Source organism: Sus scrofa, unplaced genomic scaffold (genome assembly GCF_000003025.6).
Source record: "Sus scrofa isolate TJ Tabasco breed Duroc unplaced genomic scaffold, Sscrofa11.1 Contig1734, whole genome shotgun sequence".
NCBI lineage: Eukaryota > Metazoa > Chordata > Mammalia > Artiodactyla > Suidae > Sus > Sus scrofa.
Genome location: NW_018084938.1, coordinates 41,147 through 62,707, shown reverse-complemented (window position 1 = coordinate 62,707; position 21,561 = coordinate 41,147). Strand labels below are relative to the sequence as shown.

Here is a 21,561-nt window from a genome sequence, read left to right as displayed (position 1 = left end):
GCATCAGAAAAATGCTGATAATTACAAGTATTCTGAATAGTTTCCGGTGCTATTGTTACTTTTGTCTCTAAATACTTAACCTTTTATTTCCCTAACTATGATTGATTAAAAAATAAACTCTATTTTTGAGAAACTAATGGAAATAGTGAATGATGGGATAAAAGGTCGATGTTCTAACATAAACTTTATAATTTCTACCTTATTACACACTTATTCTTGAGTAATATCAGAGCATGATTACTCAGAAAATATCCTAACATATTCTACCTGTAAACATGACCTACCCTTTAAAATTTCACTAAATTCATTAATACACTATTTAGTTAAGAAAATTAAGCCAACGATCATAGGAACGAAGGGACACTTTTCCTAGTAATTCCATTCCATAGAGCCTTCTTTACTTCCTTATTCCTGAGGCTGTAGATCAGAGGGTTCAGCATGGGGATCACCACTGTGTAGAACACGGAAGCCACTTTGTCCTGATTCAGGGAGTAGCTGGAAGTAGGTCTCAGATAGGTATAGATGGCGGTGGAATAAAACAGAATAATAGCTGTCAGGTGGGAGGCACAGGTTGAGAATGCTTTGTGCCTCCCCTCCCCTGAATGCATATGAAAGATGGAGAAGAGAATGTAGGAGTAGGAGGTGAGGATCACCAGCAGAGTCCCGACCATATTCATGCCAGCAAAAGTGGACAATGTGACTTCATACAGGTGTGTGTCCGAACATGAGAGCTTAAAAAGTGGAGGGTTGTCACAGAAGAAGTGATGGATGACATTGGACCTGCAGAATGGCAAACTGCTTATATAACCTGTGTGGACCATGGAGTTCAACAGTCCTGCTGTAAGAGCCCCTGCTGCCATTTTTAGGCAGACGGTCCTGGACATGATCGAGGAGTAAAGCAGAGGGTTGCATATGGCCACATAACGGTCATAGGCCATTAACCCAAAAAGGATGCATTCCGTTGTGGCAAAGGCTATAAAGAAGTACATCTGCAGGAAGCAGCCGGCAAAGGAGATGGTTTTCCTTTCTGATAATAGGTCTACCAGCATCTTTGGAGTGATGGTGGATGAATAACTAACGTCTGCAAAAGATAGGACAGCCAGGAAGAAGTACATGGGTGTGTGAAGTCGGGCCTCCATCCTGATTAAGAGGATCATTCCAACATTCCCCAAGACTGTAAGGTGTACATCACCAAAAAAAGCATAAAGAGGGTAATCTGTTGCTCCAGTGTGTCTGCTAACCCCAACAGGATGAACTCAGTCAGCAAAGTATGATTTTTTCTGGCCATTTATCACAATTAGAATACACGTAACCTTGAATTAAGTGTAAATATTTCCCTCTGCAAAGCGCACAGGAAACAGTAGAAATTTGATAAGTTTAGTCATACATGACAAAAAAACTTGGATAATAAGTATAGTAAATAGAGTGACAAGTAAGAAGAAAATTAGTGTATTGGAATATATGAGGATTTGTATCTGCATTGTAAGACTCCCAAATCTCTGGTCTAAGTTCTCATAGCCCATCTCAGTTTCCAAAATGCATTACATGTGTTCCAATATTTCTCACTGTCTGAAATAATGAGAAATAGTAGCAATGTTAATGAGGTTAATGGCATATTGAAAAAAAAAAAAAACACTAGGATACTACGGTGTGGTAAATAGAGTGACTGATATGAGTAAAATTAGTGACAAATGAATAAGCCTTGGGATTTATAAAGTAACTGTCTGTATTGAATCTGGTTTGTAGGACTCTCAAATAATGATGTAAGTCCACATATTTCCCTTCAGTGTCTGCAAATGCAATGTATATGTCCTAAGTCTTTCTCTTCTAGTCCACATCCAAAATGCAAAGTCCAGAACTATTCTCGATGAAGTTTCTCTCTTTCTCTCAACAGGTATGACTTTTTAACTCAAATGCAGGTTTTCTTTTCCTCCTCAAGGCCACTCCATATGTCCCTCAACTCCAAAATCCATGTATTGCCACCCCAAAATCAACAGCAGAAAAAATAGCCAGCTTCAGATAACAAATACATTGACATCCATCATGTTTTTCAGTATATTTTTGTAGTGTTTCTAGCAGCGACCCCAACAACCTTTTTCAGGACAAAATAAATGTCAAATTAATGTCACAGTAGCAGTAGCAGCCACTGTACCTGTCCAAGTGAATGGCAGCACCAGATACTCAAAACTTCCTCCCAGGGTCTTACTTGTATAGACTTTTATTTTCCTTTTTATGAGAATCACTAATAACTCATTGAGGCATAAAAGTAAAAGAGAAGAAATGTTTCCTCTTTCCAATGAAATGAAATACCGAAAAATTGAAATAGCTCTTCATAAAAATTTGATACATCTTCTGAGTAAATAAACACTGCTGCCCTTTAATCTTGTTTTCCTCAAAGAGGATTGGGAAACCGTGGGGACTAGATTATAGGTTTTAATTGAAGTCAATTCTCTAAAGATGGAAACTCCAGTCTCAAAAGGAAACAAGTTATAATCACAGGCATTAAACTGAATCAAGCATTATGTGGGATTTGTATCCAAATGAAACAAGTTGGGGGGGGGGGACATGGATGCACTGAGGGTCTGGGATGGAAATGCTCTAAAATTTAGTTGTGATGATTGTTGTACAACTATAAATGTAATAAAATTCATTGAGTAATAAATAAAGCAGTTCCTGGTCTCTGTGCTACTTTAAAATTGGGGGCCAAAGTTAAAAAAAAAAAAAGATTTCAACTGGCTATTTGCTTGCATCTTTCTTTGTAGTTTTATCTTATTCCAAAAAGTTACAAAGGCCCCCACCAGGTTATTATTCTCCCGTGCATGTGTTTTGTGTGTGTGTGTATGTGTGTATCCCTCCCTTGTCTGGGTAAATTCAATGTCCAATAAAGCTCTGTTCCAGGGTGAAATAAATGAGAAGGGGATGCTAACTACATCTGTTGTTTACAGAAATATGACATCTTGAACAAATAAGACAATCTGTAAGAAAACCTGTTTTTTTATTATTATTTCAGAACTAAGCTGGTTGAATTGTCTGTGATTTTTATCTTACAAGGAGATGAAACTCCAGAATTTCCATGTCAAATACTGAGAGTCCATATGCACAGAGAGTCTGTATTTATATTATGATCTCATAATCCATCATTTCCCATTTAAATTCTCAATCTTCTACACCAGTCTTTGAGATTGACATTTTTATTTTACATATTTTGCAGAAGAGAAAAGGAAATTTTAAAGCTATTAACTGAATTTGCCATAGACAAATTGTTAGGAGTTAGAATAGACTCTGTTGACCTAATATTAAGAGACTGTCCAGCAGTTCTCCAGCAAAAATGAGTTTATTAGGAATCAGCAGAGAATTGCAGTGTAGTGTCTGCAACCATGGCAAGCCACCTGGAACTTCCCACAAGCCAGGGGAAAGAGTGCTCTTTCATAGAAAGGAAGTGAACTTTCAGAGGACTCTAGTAAGCAAAAAGTCCATGACTTTCACTGGCTGCATCCTTTGCAGGAAAGGAGAGGAGTCCTTTTTCTTCCTGTTGGGCTTTGCTATAGTCATAAGCATGAGAGGTCCCCCTTTTCTGTTCTCTCAACTGTATTTAATTGAAGTTTGTGTTTTATTAACATTTTAAAAACTGAATATAATTTTGAGCCTGAAGAATTAATACCCAGATAACTTATTTTCCTGTTGAATGCCATTTTATCTTAGTCAGTTAGATTATTACGTATCACTTAGATTATTACATAGAGACACATATATATTTTTTGTAAATGAATACACATGCTTGTGTTATCTTCTATAAAATTCAATTTTCCAGTCATCAGAATAGATATAATGCCCCTGTACCTAATGATAGATTCTGCAAATTCATGGAAGGCAGTCCTTAAAAGCTTGACTTGTAAAGACCCTGTCTTCATGCCTTTGAAAACTACTCCCTGCTTGATAATTATCAAATATGTAATATTTTTTTCTAAAGTAGGAGAGTTAACTAAACAATTTAAGACAAGTATGAGCTTATGTGATGTTTCAGGTCATCATCAAGAAGTTGTTAGTAAAACAACTAACTAAAACCAAGGCTTTTAACTGTAATTGCAGAATGACTTAATTTCTTGTGCCTCACTGTCCTCATGAATAAAATTGGGCTAATTATATCAAACTTCTGGGTTGTCATAAAAATTAAACAAAACAATGTATGCCAAGTTCTATGCAAAAAGCTTGGTATATAGAAATCCTCAATAATATAAACTCAAATTACTATCTCATCAAGGGAAAGACTATCAAATTGCCTACACCCAAAATATAATATTGGCACACTCACATCTTAACCTATGATCTGAAATTTATCAGAGATTTCATGCACTTTAACTTTCATCCTCCCTGCATATGCACTATGAGATTTTGTAATTTATTTTTTTGAATTTATTGGAATACAACTTGCAAAGTTGCATTTATTTCAGGCATACAGCAAAGTAAATCTGTTATACACATATGTGTATGTGTGTGTGTGTGTGTGTGTGTGTGTGTGTGTATCCATTTCTTTTCAGATTCTTTTCCATATAGGTTACCACACAGTACTGAGTAATTTTTTCTGTGCTATATGGTAGGTCCTCTGTCTATTCTCTATATGGTAGTATGTATATATCAATCCCAGGCCTCTAACTTATACATCCCTCACCATTTTTCCACCTTGGTAAACATAATTTTGTTTCAAAATCTTTGAGTTTGTTTCTGTTTTGTAAGTTCTATTGTATCATTTCTATTATATTCCATGTATTAGTGATCTCATATGATATTTGTCTCTGACTTACTTCACTTAATACAATAAATTCTTTCTTATTTTTTTTCCTTTTTAGGGCTGCAGCCACAACATATGGGAGTTCCCAGGTTAGTGGTCAAATCAGAGATGCACCTTCTAGGCTATGCCACAGCCACAGCAATGTGGGATCCAAGCTGCATCTATGACCTACACCATAGCTCATGCAATGCTGGATCCTTAACCCTCTGAGTGAGGCCAGGGATTGAGCCTGCATCCTCATAGATACTTGTAGGGTTTGTTTCCAGTGAGCCACAACAGGTATTCCTTCATTTAGTATGATAATTTCTAGGTCTATCTATGTTGCTGCAAATGGCATTATTTCCTGCTTCTCATGACTGAGTAATATTCCATTGTATATATGTACCACGTGTTTTTATTTTTAAATTATACATTTTACTGCTTACTGAAAAGTATCTTTCCCTATTACCTTTATAATCAGTGCTCCAAAGAGGATATAAATACAAGTTTTAAGGTTTAACATTAAGCCTAGAATTAATTGGTTTGAATACTTTGGGTGCTTGTATATTTCAAGGGAAAAGATACAAAGGACTTTAAGCACTTTCTTGGAGAAAATCAGTACAAACTTAAAAATATCAAGGAAAATAGGAATTTGAGTGGACAGATAAATCACTCGAGGTTTTAAAAATTAGTCTTCAAGGGGATGAACTATGTAAATATCTCCTTTTATCCCACACCAAATATTCATGAAAATCTACTTTACATACCAATGCAAAAAATTGGTAACTGGTATTGGATAAAAACTGATATGTGTAAAATATAAAATCTGAGTTACACATTTTCTATATTTTGTAGTTGCTAAAAAAGGACTTAAAGAATGAGCCTGGATGAATCACTTAACCTTAGTATATATGCTGTTCTGACCCACTACTATGTCCAAAAGCAGAATGGTAGGTCAGAGTGTGACAGCCCAGGTTTCAAGCTTGTTTCTGCCACTTTTAGACCAATCACTGATTAAATTTTAATGTAGTGTAGTTGACCAGCAATGTTGTGTTAGTTTTAATGTAGTGTAGTTGACCAGCAAAGTGAATCAGTGACACATACACATATATCCATTCTTTTTCAGATTATTTTCCCTAGGTAGATTCTTAGAGAATATTGAGTAGATTTCCCTGTTCTACACAATAGATCCTTATTAGTTATCTATTTTACATGTAGTAATGTGTATGTGTTAATCCTAAACTAATTTATCTCTGCCCCTCACCTTTCTACTTTGGTAGCCTTAAATTTGATTCTGAAATCTTCAAATCTGTTTCTATCTTGTGAATACATTCTTCTGTCATTTTTAACTAGATTTCACATCTACATGATATCATATGTTCTTTCATTTTTTATTAAAGCACAGTTGATTTACAATGTTCTGTCAATTTCTGCTGTACAGCAAAGTAAGCCAGTCATATATACATATATACATATATATATATATATATACATATATATATATATATACACACACATTCTTTTTCTTATTATCTTCCATCATGTTCTATCACAAGTGATTGGATATAGTGCCCTGTAATATCATATGTTTTAATGAGTCATTTTACTCACCTGTAAAATAAGTATCATTGATGCTTTCTTTCTGTGGATTTAAGACGGATTTATATTAGTGTAGTAAAACATAAGTGTGCATTGCAATTAGTATAAGTATAAGGGACTCATCAAGACCAAATCACCAGTATGAGGCTGAGGAGACAAGGATGAGAATATCTCTGGTCTATTTGTCTTTATCGTTTTGTCCCTGACTTATTCAACATTCAATTCTTTCTCTGACTTATAAGCAGGATCTTAAACCATTCTTGTATAAAATATCTCTCCATTTTTTTTTCTGTGATAGTGGCACTTAACACTACAGTGAAAAGACAACTATTGGTTAGACAGCAATCTTCTGCTCCTATGTAGTATAAGCGGATCAGTTAAATAATGGTGGGATATAGGAATTCCCATTGTGAGGCAGCAGGAATGAATCTGACTAGTAACCATGAGGTTGGGGGTTTGATCCCTGGGTTAAGAATCTAGCGTTGCCATGAGCTATGGTGTAGGTCACAGACCTGGCTCAGATCCTGTGTTGCTGTGGCTGTGATGTAGCCTGACGGCTGTAGCTCTGATTCAACCCATAGCCTGGGAACCTCCACATGCTTCAGGAGCAGCCCCTCCCCCCAAAAAGGCCAAAAAATAATAATCTTAATGTATGTACCTCAAATAACAGAATTGTGATTTTTCACTGGCTCCATGGTAGTAAACATATGTGGTATAATGCAGTATGTATCTGCATGCTATAGAGCTGGAGAAATTCTTATGGATGACTGGCAAATTGCCTAAACTATTTTAGCTCCATTGTTTCTTTTAAATGCTATGAAAATTAAGTTGTTTTAATAAAGTGTGTGGCAAAAATTCCTGACATTTAGAAAGCATTCAATAATTTCTATTCACTCATTTTTAGACCTTGTTAATAAATACAATGATAATATGAATACAGCAATTCATTCAAGACTCCATGAATTGTTATGTTTAATCACTCTAATAATTATGAAAAAAACCTAAAATATTATATTTGAATTCCATAAGAAATGGTCAACCTGGAGTCACTCACAAACTAAATTTAAAACGTCTCTTCGGAGTTAACACTCTGGCACAGTGGGTTAAGAATCTGACTGCAGGGGCTTGGGTCACTGCAGAGGTACATGTTCAAACCCCCACCTGGCACAGTGGGATAAAGGATCCAGCATTGCCACAGTGTCAGCATCAGTGGCCGCTGTGGCCCAGATTATATTTCAGCCTCAGTGATGCTTTCTCTAGATTACAGGTCATCTCCAGTTTGTGCTTCTTTGTCTGCTCTTCATTGCTCTTCTCCCTCTGATTCTGGATCTTTACCACTTACTCTCTGCTTCTGCTCCCTTTCTCTCTTGAATTCAAAACTCATGGAAATTGTGATTCTATTTTTACCTTGAGACTGAAAGTTGATTTGGGGGTTTGAAATGATAGGGTCCATTGATTAGCAGGACACCCCAACTCTGAAAAAGTTTTACTCCAGACCACTCTGTAAACACTGCTTCCTAGCTGAGAGGTGTTTTCTTTGGAATATTATATATATTCTTTACTCTGTCAGTTTCCATCATGGTAGAGGTAGGAAGATAAAGCAGGGGAATGGAGGTGTGTGTGTTCATACATATCATATAACCTTTTTCACTGAAGGAAACATATTGCAGTCTCATGAATTAAGCATGTATACAACGTTGAAATAAAATAGAGAAAGCTTGCAGGATGATCTTACCTAGTTGTTCTCCAGGCCAGGTTTTTCTTTTTTTTTTTTTTTGTTAGATTGCTTTGTTTTGTTTTTTTAACTTTATTTTTTTATTACTCAAATGAATTTATCACATCTGTAGTTGTATAATGATCATAACAATCCAATTTCTCAGGATTTCCAGGCCAGTTTTAAACTGAAGCCAATAACTTCATTCCGAAGTCATTTTTTTCATTATACCAACCAAGCGCGCGCGTGCGCGCGCCACACACACACACACACACACACACACACACACACACACACACACTCTGCACATTTTGGTTTAAAAAATAGAGGTATGAAACCTGAGAATGACACCTTTATCCCCAAACTAAACTAAAAATCACTTTTTTTTTTTTACTTTTTGAGATGACTTTCTATTTCTGTATCCACTGACCCTGACTAGATTCTCACTGTTTTTAAACTAAAATAATGATACAAATTCTGAATGCTTTTCTTTCCCTCTATACACTCTGCCCCATCATTTATTCACTGTCATGACCTCAGGATTCCTATGCCAACTGTTAGTACAAGTCACCCTCTTACAAGGCATTATTTAACTTTTCCCTCTAATTTCAGAGGAAAATATTCCTCTTCCTTTCCAACATGGACCTGGATCTTTGTGAAAGGATATATATTTCCCAAGGAAACAGTGATATGCAGAGTTTAAAAGGCTTGTTCAGAGAGAAGTGCCAGTTAAAAGAAGATTTTGGAGTCCACGTAAGTCGTCAAAACTAGAAAACCAAATCTGTGAAGGTTTGGTCTGCCTTTTATGTTGAAGGAAATTTGTACAGGAGTGATCTTGTACCCTGGCAATAACTGAGTTGGCCATTGCTGGAAAATATCTCTTTGGCACCAATATTGACCAGAGCAATGGTTCTTCTACAAAACTACACAGTCTCCTCATGTAGGTGGTAGGTATTGAGAGGACTATTATATTCAGAAACCAATATCTGGAGTTTGGGAGAGGTGAATGCAAACTACTACATTTAGAGTGGATAAGCAATGAGGTCCTCCTGTGCAGCACAGGGAACCATATCCAGTGTCTTTGGGATAGAACATGATGGAAGATAGTATGAGAAAAAAATGTATATATGTGTGATTGGGTTGCTATGTTTGTACAGAAGAAATTAACATGACACTGTAAATCAACTATCCTTTAATAAAAAAATAGAAAACATGACTAAACCACATAAATAACTAAAGTGACTCAAAGAAGAAAAGAAGGAAAGACACCAATATCTGAGGATGCCCTCCCATCATAAATGGTGGCATCCCCAGATTCAGACCTTCCCTAATTCTTGTAGAAACAGGGGTGTAGATAGGAATGCCTCACATTTATTTTCCTTCCCATAGCACACATTGCTTTCATTCAACATGCGATGATAATACAGCCACAACCTCTTCTCATCACAGTGGACAAATCTACACTGAGAGCTTTAGAGGCTACCATCTCCCAGCAATGTCTACTTTCTTCATTCTAGAAACCAGTTTCAAATGTTCTCTTCATGAATGTTGTTCTATAGGTAAATAACCACATCTTCTGACCTACACTGACCCCTTACATAGGGAACTTTTAGAAAGCCTTCCTCAACTCAAATGCAGCAAGGTATTCTTCTTCTTCCCCTTGTTCTGTGGAGCCAAGGGGTACACTGCCATTGAGTTAACATTTTATGTTTCTAAAAATTATGTGGTATTTGCAGCTAGAGTGCTCATCTTCAAATGGGACCATCAGTGCCATGCTTGCTGTATTTTGCTATTAGTTATTCTTTTAATATAATAAAGTTAATTCAATGTCTATTACTTTTCAGACCATGTATTGGATGAGATATAAATATGAATAATTGATTTTGAAACAGAAAACATAGGCAACATTCTGGAATCTTAAGCAACAATGGTAATAACAATCATTAATGACTTCTATGTGTTCATTCAGAGAATCCAATACCTTGGCTTGAGTTTGGGATTAATTTTATATATAAAAATAACAGCAACAGTTCCCTCATGGCTTGGTGGTTAACGAATCTGACTGGGAGCCAGGAGGTCACAGGTTCGATCCCTGGCCTTACTCGGTGGGTTGGGGATCTGGTGTTGCCATGAGCTGTGGTGTAGGTTGTAGACTCAGCTCTGATCCTGTGTTGCTGTGGCTCTGGTGTAGGTCAGCAGCAACAACAGCTCTGATTGGACCCCTAGCCTGGGAACCTCCATGTTCCACAGGTATGACCCTAGAAAAGGGCAAAAAGACAAAATAAAATAAAATAAAAAATAACAGCAGACTTTATTTTATGTAATGCAAAAATGTGAAATTTCTCATCTAGAACCATTAAGATTCATATCAAAATTGGGAAAGGACTGAAATTAGTGTGTGGAGACAGTTATCAATAAGAATAAAGCAACTATATTTATTTTTTTTTAAATTTAAAAAAGAAGGCTGGATTTGAAACTCTGTTCTACCCTGATAACTACGTGACCTCAGACGAGTTTCCTCAACTTCCTCATTTGTGAAGTGACAATAAAACATAGGATTATTTAAGATGATAAAAGAGATGAAAAAAGTTTATAAAGTTATGTTTTTGAGTCATAGCACAACCTGTTTCAGTAGAAATTTTTTCAAGGCCACCATAACATCTTTGTTTCTCAGACAATATATCATAGGGTTAAACACTGGTGTGACAATGGTGTAAAAAAGAGAAAGAAATTTGTCCACCCCTATTAAATGACTGAAATTTGGTCTCAAATATGTCATGATGCCTGATCCAAAGAATAAAGCTACAACCATGAGATGGGAGTAACAGGCAGAAAAGGTTTTGGCTCACCCCATGGCTAAAGGCCGATTCAAGATGTCCCAAATAATTTTCACATATGATCCAAGAATCAACATAAACGGAATAGTGACAACTATGACAGCAACCACATAAATAAACATCTCAATCATAAAAGTATCCCCACAGGTGAGTTTAAGGACTGGAGGTATGTCACAGAAAAAGTGATTCAACTGGTTTGAGCCACAGAAAGGGAGAGAGAAGATCTGGTAGGTAAACCCTACATGCACTAGGATTCCACTGACCCAACAGCCAGCTCCCAGTTGATTGCACAGCCTACTGTTCATGATGAGAGGGTAGAGTAATGGGTTTCAAATGGCAATATACCTGTCATAAGCCATAGGATCAGAAGAAAATACTCAGTTGCTCCCAACACCAGAAAGAAGTACATTTGAGTAGCACAGGCCAGAAAGGATATGTTTCTGTTTTGTTTACAAAGACCTGTCAATAATCTGGGGACACTGACTGATACATAACATATTTCCAAGGATGAAAATTTCCTCAGGGAAAAATACATAGGGGTCTGGAGGGAAGGATCAATCTTGGTTATGATGATAATCAGGCTGTTTCCCATCACAATAATCACATAGATGATCAAAAACACCCCAAAAAGAAATCCTTGGAGGCTGGGAACATCAGAGAAGCCAAGCAAGATGAAATCCAGCAATGTAGTCTGATTCCACTGCAAGGGATTTTGTCCCCTGGTTCCTGTCTATGAACAAAAGTTTAGAATTCACTTCAATTTGATGGGCCCAGCAGAAAATGGGCCATAACAAATTATGCTTTTAAATGCACTGACACAGGGTAGCTATCCATCTTTTGGGTTTGTTTTATATTTTTGTTAATGAATTCTAAACTGCAATTTAAAATCAGAAAATAATATGAAACCCTCTCATTTATTCCCATATTAAAGATTATGAATATCTGAATAACCCAGCACACACACACACACACACACACACACACAAACAGTGATGCAAGAACCAATACATAAAGTAATCTATTCTCAGAAAAAGAACTGCTCTAGGCAACATGGGACATTCTTGAAAAACGTTTCTCTGTCCTGATCATTTTAGTCTCCATTTGCTTAATTGTATATTTTCTGCCTACCCCATTTTAGTCTGCAATCATTTATGTTATTCTTTCACATTCACTTTGATATTTTCCCTGAGAGCTCCATCTTGGATAATCAAAAAGCAGGGTGATTGGTAAGATTCCACTGCTAGGCCAAGTTCAGGCTAGCCTGACCACTCACTATTTGGGAAAGAGACTTGTAAAATAAATATTTTCTTGCCTCCATTATAGAAAAATATTCAATTAAACATATCAGAGAAATATATGTGAGAAATAAAACATCCTGTGAGTCATATGTTCACTTGACACTTAGAAAATGAAATAAAATTAACAGGATTTTGTCGTAATAGTTTCTCAACCCCACTAGGACCCTCAACGCTCTTACCAACCCTACTTATTCAAAATCGTAGATCTGTAATATTAATTAAATATGTTTATAGCCTTTATGGGTTAATTTTTTAAAAATAGAAAATAAATGTATAAAAAAAATTTGATCTCAGAAATCATATGCCTCACACCTGACAAAATGCAGTATCTGTCTATATGTTATATTTACCTTTAAATATGAATTTCTGAATATATATAAAACATATTATACATTGAGGATGTATTATATAGGTATATACATAATATATATTCCAAATCACTATATCTGAATTAACTATCAGAAAGCCTAGTGCTGGAGTCCCATTGTGGCCTAGTGGGTTAAGAACCGACATAGTCTGTCTGAGGATGCTTATTTGATCCCCAGTCTTGCTCAGTGGGTTAAGGACACACTGCCACAACCTGATGAGGTGAATGTGATGTTGCTCTGGCTGAGGCTGTGGAATAGGCTGTAGCTGCAGCTCTGATTTGACCGTTGGGTTGGCTGGGAACTTCCATATGCTGCAGGTGTGGCTACAAAAAAAAATTAAAACAAATTGAAATTAAAAAAGAAAGTCTAATGCCAATTGCGATGTAGCATTAGCCTAATCAGCTCCTTATAATTAAGCATTTGCAGACCAAATACGTTCAGTCTCTTGTCCATGGTGCTGGATCCTAAAATCACTTTGTGTGGTTTCCATCCAACCTTCATTAATGCTGAACTGTGACCTTTTTCAACAGACTGCCATATATTCCTAAAGTCACATTTCTGTGAGTGATTTACATTTTCCTTAATTTCCCAAGTCTGTCTTCACTTCCTACACAGTACAGCCTCCCTTTCTTCTTTTAAAGTCCTGAGTTCCTCTTCCTTTTCATAAAACCCAATCAACTGAAACAACTTAAAATTTCTTTTAGTTTCTTAGTTCTCACTAATCTTAAACTCCCCCCTTCTGCGTTCATTAATTTTTCTTTAATTCACAAACTTTCATTTTTCACAGCACACTCTAATGGCAAAAGTTCCCTTCTGGCTCATCTCTGCTTACAGCTCAGAAACGTCAAAAGAAGGGACTAAGGACCTGGGGAGTTATAGATACAAATAATATCTTATTCCAGCTCAGACCTATGATACTCCACTAAAGCTTATCTTGCTATATCTGTCTTTGTGTTTTCTGGTCTCTTCTCTTTTTATTTATCCTCTTTTTGCAATTTGGTAGTTCTTTTAGCACTTTATATCTTCTTACAATTTTTGAGATTTTATGTCTATTACAGTGTATGTGTGTTTTGCTTTTCTTCCTCAATTATACCTTATGAAAACAAACTGGAGAATAAGGGAATTAAATATTTGGTCACTAACATGTTTGAATATAAATCAATATTTTGCTGTATATATTATTAGAGTGTATTATGAATAAATACCAAGTTGGTGTTAAATACAAGGTGTTTTAAATACTATGGACACTAATAATAAACAGTATGAGCTCAGTTACTGTCACCACAAAGCTTAGAGATGAGTGGTAACTTCAGACATGTGAGTCAGGTATTACCCTAAAATGTGCAGAGTATGTGCAGAGTCTATGTCCAGCTACTGGAGAACCGGACAATGACTCAGGGCATGATATTTAATCTAAGACTTTATCAGATCTTAGAGTATCACCGAATCATTCCATTATTTTTACTTTTTTAAAAAATTGTTGGAGTATAGTTAATTTACAATATTGTATTAGTTTCAGGTGTACAGCAAAATGAATCAGTTTTACATATACACATGTCCATTCTTTCCCATATGGGTTACTACAGACTATTGAGGAGATTCCGTGTTGTACAGTGGATCCTTCATAATTATCCATTTTATATACAGTGCTATATATATATTATTCCCATCTCCTAATTTATACTCCTCTCCCACAGTTCCCCTATGGTAACCATAAGTTTGATTTTGAAATCTTTGAGTTTGTTTCTGTTTTCTATGTAAGTTTACTTTTAATAAAACATAATGAAACATTTTCCAGGAAAAAAAATACCCTTCTCTATTGATTCAGTTTTATATCTCTAAGACTATCCAGGTGTTGTTATGGGTGAGTAGCTTATAAGTATTTCCTGACAGATAATAGTTGAATGTAGATTTGCCCCTAATTTCAGTAATCACATTCCATTTACCTAGATTCAAGTATTCACTGATCTTGACACTGAGCGACTTTAAATGGAAATGAGATATATTCTTATAATATATCCTTATTTAAACTATCAGAGTTTAACTTTTCTTGTTTTAAGATATATGCAATAATAATATGTAACACAGGAAGTTGTTTTGAGGAGTAAGTAGCATAATCTATGTTAATGACTGATTTTAAATAGGTGGGTAGGGTTCTACAAGGCATTCTTAAAATCATTAAACTTACTGTATTTATCATCATTATGTTAACAGATGACTTTTTTTTTTCTCTCTTTTGAAAATTTGGTCTCTTTTTCCTACCTTGGAGTAGTCTTTTCTCAATCTAGGAAAGGAAAAATGTACAGGATAGAGTTTTGTCAGGATTAATGAGTTAAAATTAGTAAACTACTTTCTACTGAGTGAGTACAAATCAGCAGCTATATCAAGGTGGGGAAAAAAAAAACCAACACTCTAACTTACTGGGATTTTCATCTTTATTTTTTCTCTTTCTTATCTGTGCCAGTCTCTGACAATTGTTCTTCAAACACATAAGACAAGAAGACTATGATATAGAAATGTAAGTAAAATTAAACTAAAAGTCTAATTCAAATCTTGTTTAGGATCTGAGCCTCCTAAGAGATAACCTTTGATAATTTGCCTTCCTGAAGTTGATCTATTCTCTCCATTAACAATTAACAGTAGGTGGACAGTTCTAACATGGGAACTTCAGTTCATCCTTTGGCAGTTTTTCCATTTTAGCAGGAATTGGCATAGCTGTGGAGAGTAGAGAAGAATGGCTATTTGAATTTTTTAAATTGTTAACAATGTTTCAACATATGTGCTAACCCTGCTAATGATTTTGTGTTATCTCAATTATCGTATTCTGAGTAAAGTAGGCACTTATTTACATTATTTACATTTTCACAGAGAGCCAGAGGCATAGAGAGGTTAATAAACTTCTCCAGTGTCAAGGAACTAGCAAGTGACTTAGGTGATTCAAATTCAGCAAAGCAATGCTAGAACCCATATCCTTAATCAAAATCAATATGTTTCACAGAACATTCAATAGTAATTTTTTTTTTTTTTTTAGGTTTGCACCCATGGCCTATGGAGGTTCCCAGGCTAGGAGTAGAATTGGAGCTGTAGCCGCTGGCCTACACCACAGCCATAGCAATGTCAGATCCACACTGCATTGTGACCTACACCACAGCTCACAGCAACACCGGATCCTTAACCCGCTGAGGGAGTTCAGGGATCGAACCTGCATCCTCATGGATGCTAGTCAGATTCATTTGCTCTGAGCCATGGCGGGAACTCTGTAAATATCATTTTGAGTTTAATATTCTGAATAATAGTAATAGAACTGAGTACTATAAAACTCTTCACAACACCCAATTAAAATCACATCTATTTAATATTTCAAGTTTTGTTTTAAAAATGAATGGCATTACTGACAGTGTGTATATTTCAAGTTCAGAAGATGTATTTCATAAAAGAATCTTATTGGAAGAAATTATTTTTATGTCTTTTGGCTTTTGAGTTAAAAATTTACTATAATAAAATAAGCCTGGTAATATTATAACTGCTCACCTTTTGATTTTATGGAGCAATAACCATGTGTTGGTCTTTTAAAGAAAATACGGTCTTGTGAAATACAAATGCCTTGTTTGAAGTATTCAAGTAACAAGTTGAGCCATTCTTATTTTTTCCTTGAAATTCAGACTTGTTTTAAATGAATCAGTACATCTTAAAAAATACCCTTTTATTTACGGCAAACATCTTCTCTCCATAACATGCTGTACTTTTAAGTTCGATAAACCATTTATCAAGTGTTAACTTAGAAAATCATCACAACTGTCTCTCATTGGATTAGTGCTGCACTGAAGTTTCTCTCTCTAAAGAATACGGCCTGAGGAGCAGGAGCCTACTGGCCACTCTCTTTACCTGCTCCCCATCCCCTCCACCTTTGGAAAGTAAAGCAATTCCCATACTGGGAAAGGTTGTATAAGACAGTCTTAAAGTTGTATCTGTGTATGAATTCTTTAGATACTAAATTTTCAATTGTTTATACATATTTTTTTAACTTAGACTGGAACTTGGAAATTTTCTAGTGTTCATGCATGATCTAATTTTTTATGGGTTAAGGCTCTCTGTTCATGCCATGTAAAGAAGTTATCTTTAGTTATAGGTACATACAAGAAAAAGATGAATTTGACCAAGAGTTCGTAGTACAATAAGTTTCAAGTTTTTTATTTGAATTAGGTCAGGATGGGAAAATAACTTGAGGGCTGTAAAACTAATAGGAGAGAGAAAGTAGAATGAATTTTTATTGTTGCTATGAATCTGCTAAGCTATGTAACATAATTAATTCATGCATTCAGCATTTCTATATTTATTTAATCATTCAATAAATATCTAACCATATCATATGCTCCTCTATACTCTTCAGGAGGCACAGAAAACTCTGTACCCTACAAACAGGGGGTTCTTGAAATAATAGTGTTTATGTATTTTAAAACATGATTATGCATTAATACACTACATTTGATTTTATTTGAGCTGTCTGAAGTTAAATAGGTTTGCTGTTTATCTTATCTCACAACTACCCTTTACTTAATTGTTTACAAAATGTAGGGTTTCTAATTTTAATAAACCAATGAAAATTATTTTTGAAAATATCAGTTTAGATTTAACAAAGCAAGTAAAACATTTTTTCTTTTTAGGGCTGCACCTATGGCATATGGAAGTTCCCAGGCTAAGGGTAGAAACAGAGCTGCAGTTGCTGGCCACAACCACAGCCACAGCCACAGCAATGCAGGATCCAAGCCACATCTCTGATCTATGCCACAGTTTGCAGCAATACCAGATCCTTAACCAACCAGTTGAGGCCAGGGATCAAACCTGCATCCTCACAGACACTGTGTCAGGTTCTTAACCCACTGAGCCGCAATGGAAACTCCAAAACATTATTTTTATGTATTAATGCCAGTCTGTTTCTGCACATTTTTTCACCAAAATAAAGGACTTTATTTATTAATAATCTCATCTTTTTTTAGGGGGCTGTTTATTTGGATCTATGTGATTCTTAAATATTGGTGATTTCATTTCTTCCATTGTGTTTGCTTTATGACATTCACAGGTTTTGTAAATTAATTTCTGATCCCACTGAATCGCTGAAGAATATTGACCGAACAACATAAAGGCATGCATTTTAAACTGAATTCATTACAAATTATTCAAAAACCCTTTAATAAGGAAGAATATCAGTTGATAACTAAATTTGAGGAAGGCAGTAATGTTAAATATTTCAGTGAAATAAAAGAAGAGAAACATTAGAAAAACTGAAAGCAATCCAGAGAAGAAAAAGGCAAAAAGAATGCTACATTCATAATGGAGGGGCTTAATAAATATTGTCAGATTAAGAAGAAAGAAAGAGAGAAGAGAAAGAAGAGAATGATAAACCAAAGTCGGTATGATAATTGGAAGTCTTAACACTTTTGCAATTAAAATTTCTTTTGAGTTAAAGAAAATAGAAATATTCTGAACATGTTTTATGTAAGTGCTTTGAAACATAAGCAAAAAAATATAATAATTTAAAAATACTTTTGGAGTTCCCATTGTGACTCAGTGGTAACGAACTCAGTTAGTATCCAAGAGGAGGCAGGTTTGATTCTGGCTTTGCTCAGTGAGTTAAGGATCCAGCATTGCCATGAGTTGTGGTGTAAGTCATAGACACAGCTCAGATCCCATATTGCTGTGGCTGTGCTTCCATATGCAGTGGGTGAGGCCCTAAAAAGTCAAAAAAAAGTTTTACAAACAACTATAGGTTAAAAAATAATCTTGATTTATGTAAGAATTACATATTCAATGGATTAAAGTTAACTAATAACATTAAATGATAATGACCCACAAAGTTGGAAATATTTGTAGGATTTCTAAATGAGAGTAATTAAACGTAGGATAGCAGAATTAGAAATTAAAGAAGGTTCAAAATATAGATGTCTAAAGTCCAAATCTCAGAATAACTGAATCTCATTCCACACACATTATTTCTATTGCTAAATTTTACTAGAAATTAAAGTTTTTAATGGAAGGAATAGAATATGAGTATTTACTAGCGAAATATCTTGGTGCCCCATGTGATGCCCTAAATAACTATGACAGGGAAAACAGAAAGACACCAGCCTAGGAGAAACCAGCTGGTGCAGAAGAATATAGATGATCGACTCAGTGAAGGAGGGAACCATCTCTGAGATCAGCCTGATCAGTCTGCTGCTGGACCTCTCAGGCCAGATGACCAACGGGACCTGTGGGGTGAGAGCATGGCCCAGGGTGCAGGGACAACACTGATGACTTCAGGAACTTCCCTGAGATGAAGGTCCAATATGTGCACCATTGAGGACAAAGGATGGTAAAACTGGATCATCTTTAGTGATATGTCAGTAGTCTGCTTTGCCACATCCTGGGTGACTTAAATATCACAGCTTCTATCATGTGGCACTTCAGCAGCAAGGGCAAGGGAAGGGTTGTGGGAGTTTCCCTCTAAAAACTTTAAGGGTGGGCTGTCTTCTTAGCAAGGCCTGGCCCCCCACTCAGTTTCCTCCAGAGTTCTACAAAGCCAACTCACATGTACCTCCATGGTAATGCTTAGTTTTAACATTAAGATGCATTTCAGGTTATTTTTTTAATTGTTATTTCCTAAATACAATTTTTAATTGATGTTTATTGTCCATTGATAAAATATTTCCATAAGCAGGAAATCCATGAGCCTATTGCAAAGAGTATATGTCAGGTTCATCCATTAAACATTGATCTGCTTGCTTTGGAACTATGCACTGATTAAATTTGCCAGTAGCTGAATGTGTGTGCCTGTGGCTTTGCGTGCATGTGTCAGTCTGAGTGAGTGAAAGGGAGAAGAATCAGAAAATTTTGAGAGATAGGAAAGGAACTGGAGAGTTTTGTAGTTGGTATATTCTAACCAGACAGCAGTTTACTTGATACCATACATTTGTACAAACTCACACTTGGTATTTAATGAATATATGTGTGCTTTGAAGGAGAGAAAAGGAATACATATGGTGGAGAGTTTATTATTGCAATTATAAACACAGTCCTTGAATGTAATGTAGGCAACTCCTCAGGAAATAAGTCAATAAATTGAAATGGAAATCTATTGTAAATTCAAAACATTGGTGACATAGGTGATATCTAACAATATTTAATGAATCGTAAATGGTGAAAAAGACGGCCCAGAGAAAAAACAAATGGACAATTACAAATATTTTATGTGGATACAGCCATGTGATTATAACCTTTACTTCAAAATGCTTAATCCTTTCCTTCTGTAACCAAATTTTCATTACTAATAAGCCCTGTTTTTGAGAACTTAACAGAAATATAGAATGATTAGGTGAAAATTTCCATAGGTTTATATAAGTTTGATAACTTAGTTTATATCTAATTAGATACATACACTTGAGTATTAAAATAAAATTATTACTAGAAAATAATCTAGCAAAAAACAGAAAGCTTGTAAGAGTATTTGAAAATTCATTAAATACACTATTAGTTAAGAAAATTAAGCCAACGATCATAGGAATGAAGGGACACTTTTCCTAGTAATTATATTCCATAGAGCCTTCTTTACTTCCTTATTCCTGAGGCTGTAGATCAGAGGGTTCAGCATGGGGATCACCACTGTGTAGAACACGGAAGCCACTTTGTCCTGATTCAGGGAGTAGCTGGAAGTAGGTCTCAGATAGGTATAGATGGCGGTGGAATAAAACAGAATGATAGCTGTCAGGTGGGAGGCACAGGTTGAGAATGCTTTGTGCCTCCCCTCCCCTGAATGCATACGAAAGATGGAGAAGAGAATGTAGGAGTAGGAGGTGAGGATCACCAGCAGAGTCCCGACCATATTCATGCCAGCAAAAGTGGACAATGTGACTTCATACAGGTGTGTGTCCGAACATGAGAGCTTAAAAAGTGGAGGGTTGTCACAGAAGAAGTGATGGATGACATTGGACCTGCAGAATGGCAAACTGCTTATATAACCTGTGTGGACCATGGAGTTCAACAGTCCTGCTGTAAGAGCCCCTGCTGCCATTTTTAGGCAGACGGTCCTGGACATGATCAAGGAGTAAAGCAGAGGGTTGCATATGACCACATAACGGTCATAGGCCATTAACCCAAAAAGGATGCATTCCGTTGTGGCAAAGGCTATAAAGAAGTACATCTGCAGGAAGCAGCCGGCAAAGGAGATGGTTTTCCTTTCTGATAATAGGTCTACCAGCATCTTTGGAGTGATGGTGGATGAATAACTAACGTCTGCAAAAGATAGGACAGCCAGGAAGAAGTACATGGGTGTGTGAAGTCGGGCCTCCATCCTGATTAAGAGGATCATTCCAACATTCCCCAAGACTGTAAGTGTGTACATCACCAAAAAAAGCATAAAGAGGGTAATCTGTTGCTCCAGTGTGTCTGCTAACCCCAACAGGACGAACTCAGTCAGCAAAGTATGATTTTTTCTGGCCATTTATCACAATTAGAGTACACGTAACCTTGTATTAAGTGTAAATAATTCCTTACCCAAACTTAACAGGAAATATTAGAAATACTAATGAGGTCAGTAACACATGGGGAAAAAAATAAACCCTGAGATAATATAGCATATTAAATAGAGTCACCACAGTAATGAGAAAATTAGTGGACAAATGAGCATGCACCAGGATTTATTAAGCAATTGTCTGAATCTGATTCGAAGGATTCTCAATCACTGATCTAAGTCCATTGCTTGGACTGCAATGCAAATACATATTCTTTCTCTTCAAGCCCACATCCAAAATGCAAAGCACAGAATTATCCTTGCTGAAGCCTTTTTCATTCTCTCAACAAGTATGCAAGTTTAACTCAAATGTGTTTTTTTTTTATCTCATCAAGACTAGTCTGTACATTCTTCAACACCAAAATCCATGCAACGCCATCCAGAAATCACTCAGCTCTTCTCTAAGCAGCAAAAAGAGTGACCATCTCAAAT

General features: G+C 35.9%; 1 protein-coding gene and 2 pseudogenes across 1 annotated transcript; all 3 read right to left on the bottom strand.

Moving 5' to 3' along the window:
* Nucleotides 1-344: 344 nt before the first annotated feature.
* LOC100513518 lies at nucleotides 345-1,288 on the bottom strand (annotated as a pseudogene).
* Nucleotides 1,289-10,692: 9,404 nt separating this feature from the next.
* Nucleotides 10,693-16,514, bottom strand: LOC110258258 (annotated as a pseudogene).
* Nucleotides 16,515-20,115: 3,601 nt separating this feature from the next.
* Nucleotides 20,116-21,060, bottom strand: LOC100513907 (olfactory receptor 5F1-like). Its single transcript, XM_003122308.3, has one exon. It carries the CDS (start codon nucleotides 21,058-21,060, stop codon nucleotides 20,116-20,118), a length of 945 nt encoding a protein of 314 aa, XP_003122356.3.
* Between the last annotated feature and the right edge of the window lie 501 nt (nucleotides 21,061-21,561).

Excerpts from the sequence above, each read along its gene's own strand:
- LOC100513907 (XM_003122308.3), bottom strand. The coding sequence starts at position 21,060 with ATGGCCAGAAAAAATCATACTTTGCTGACTGAGTTCGTCCTGTTGGGG.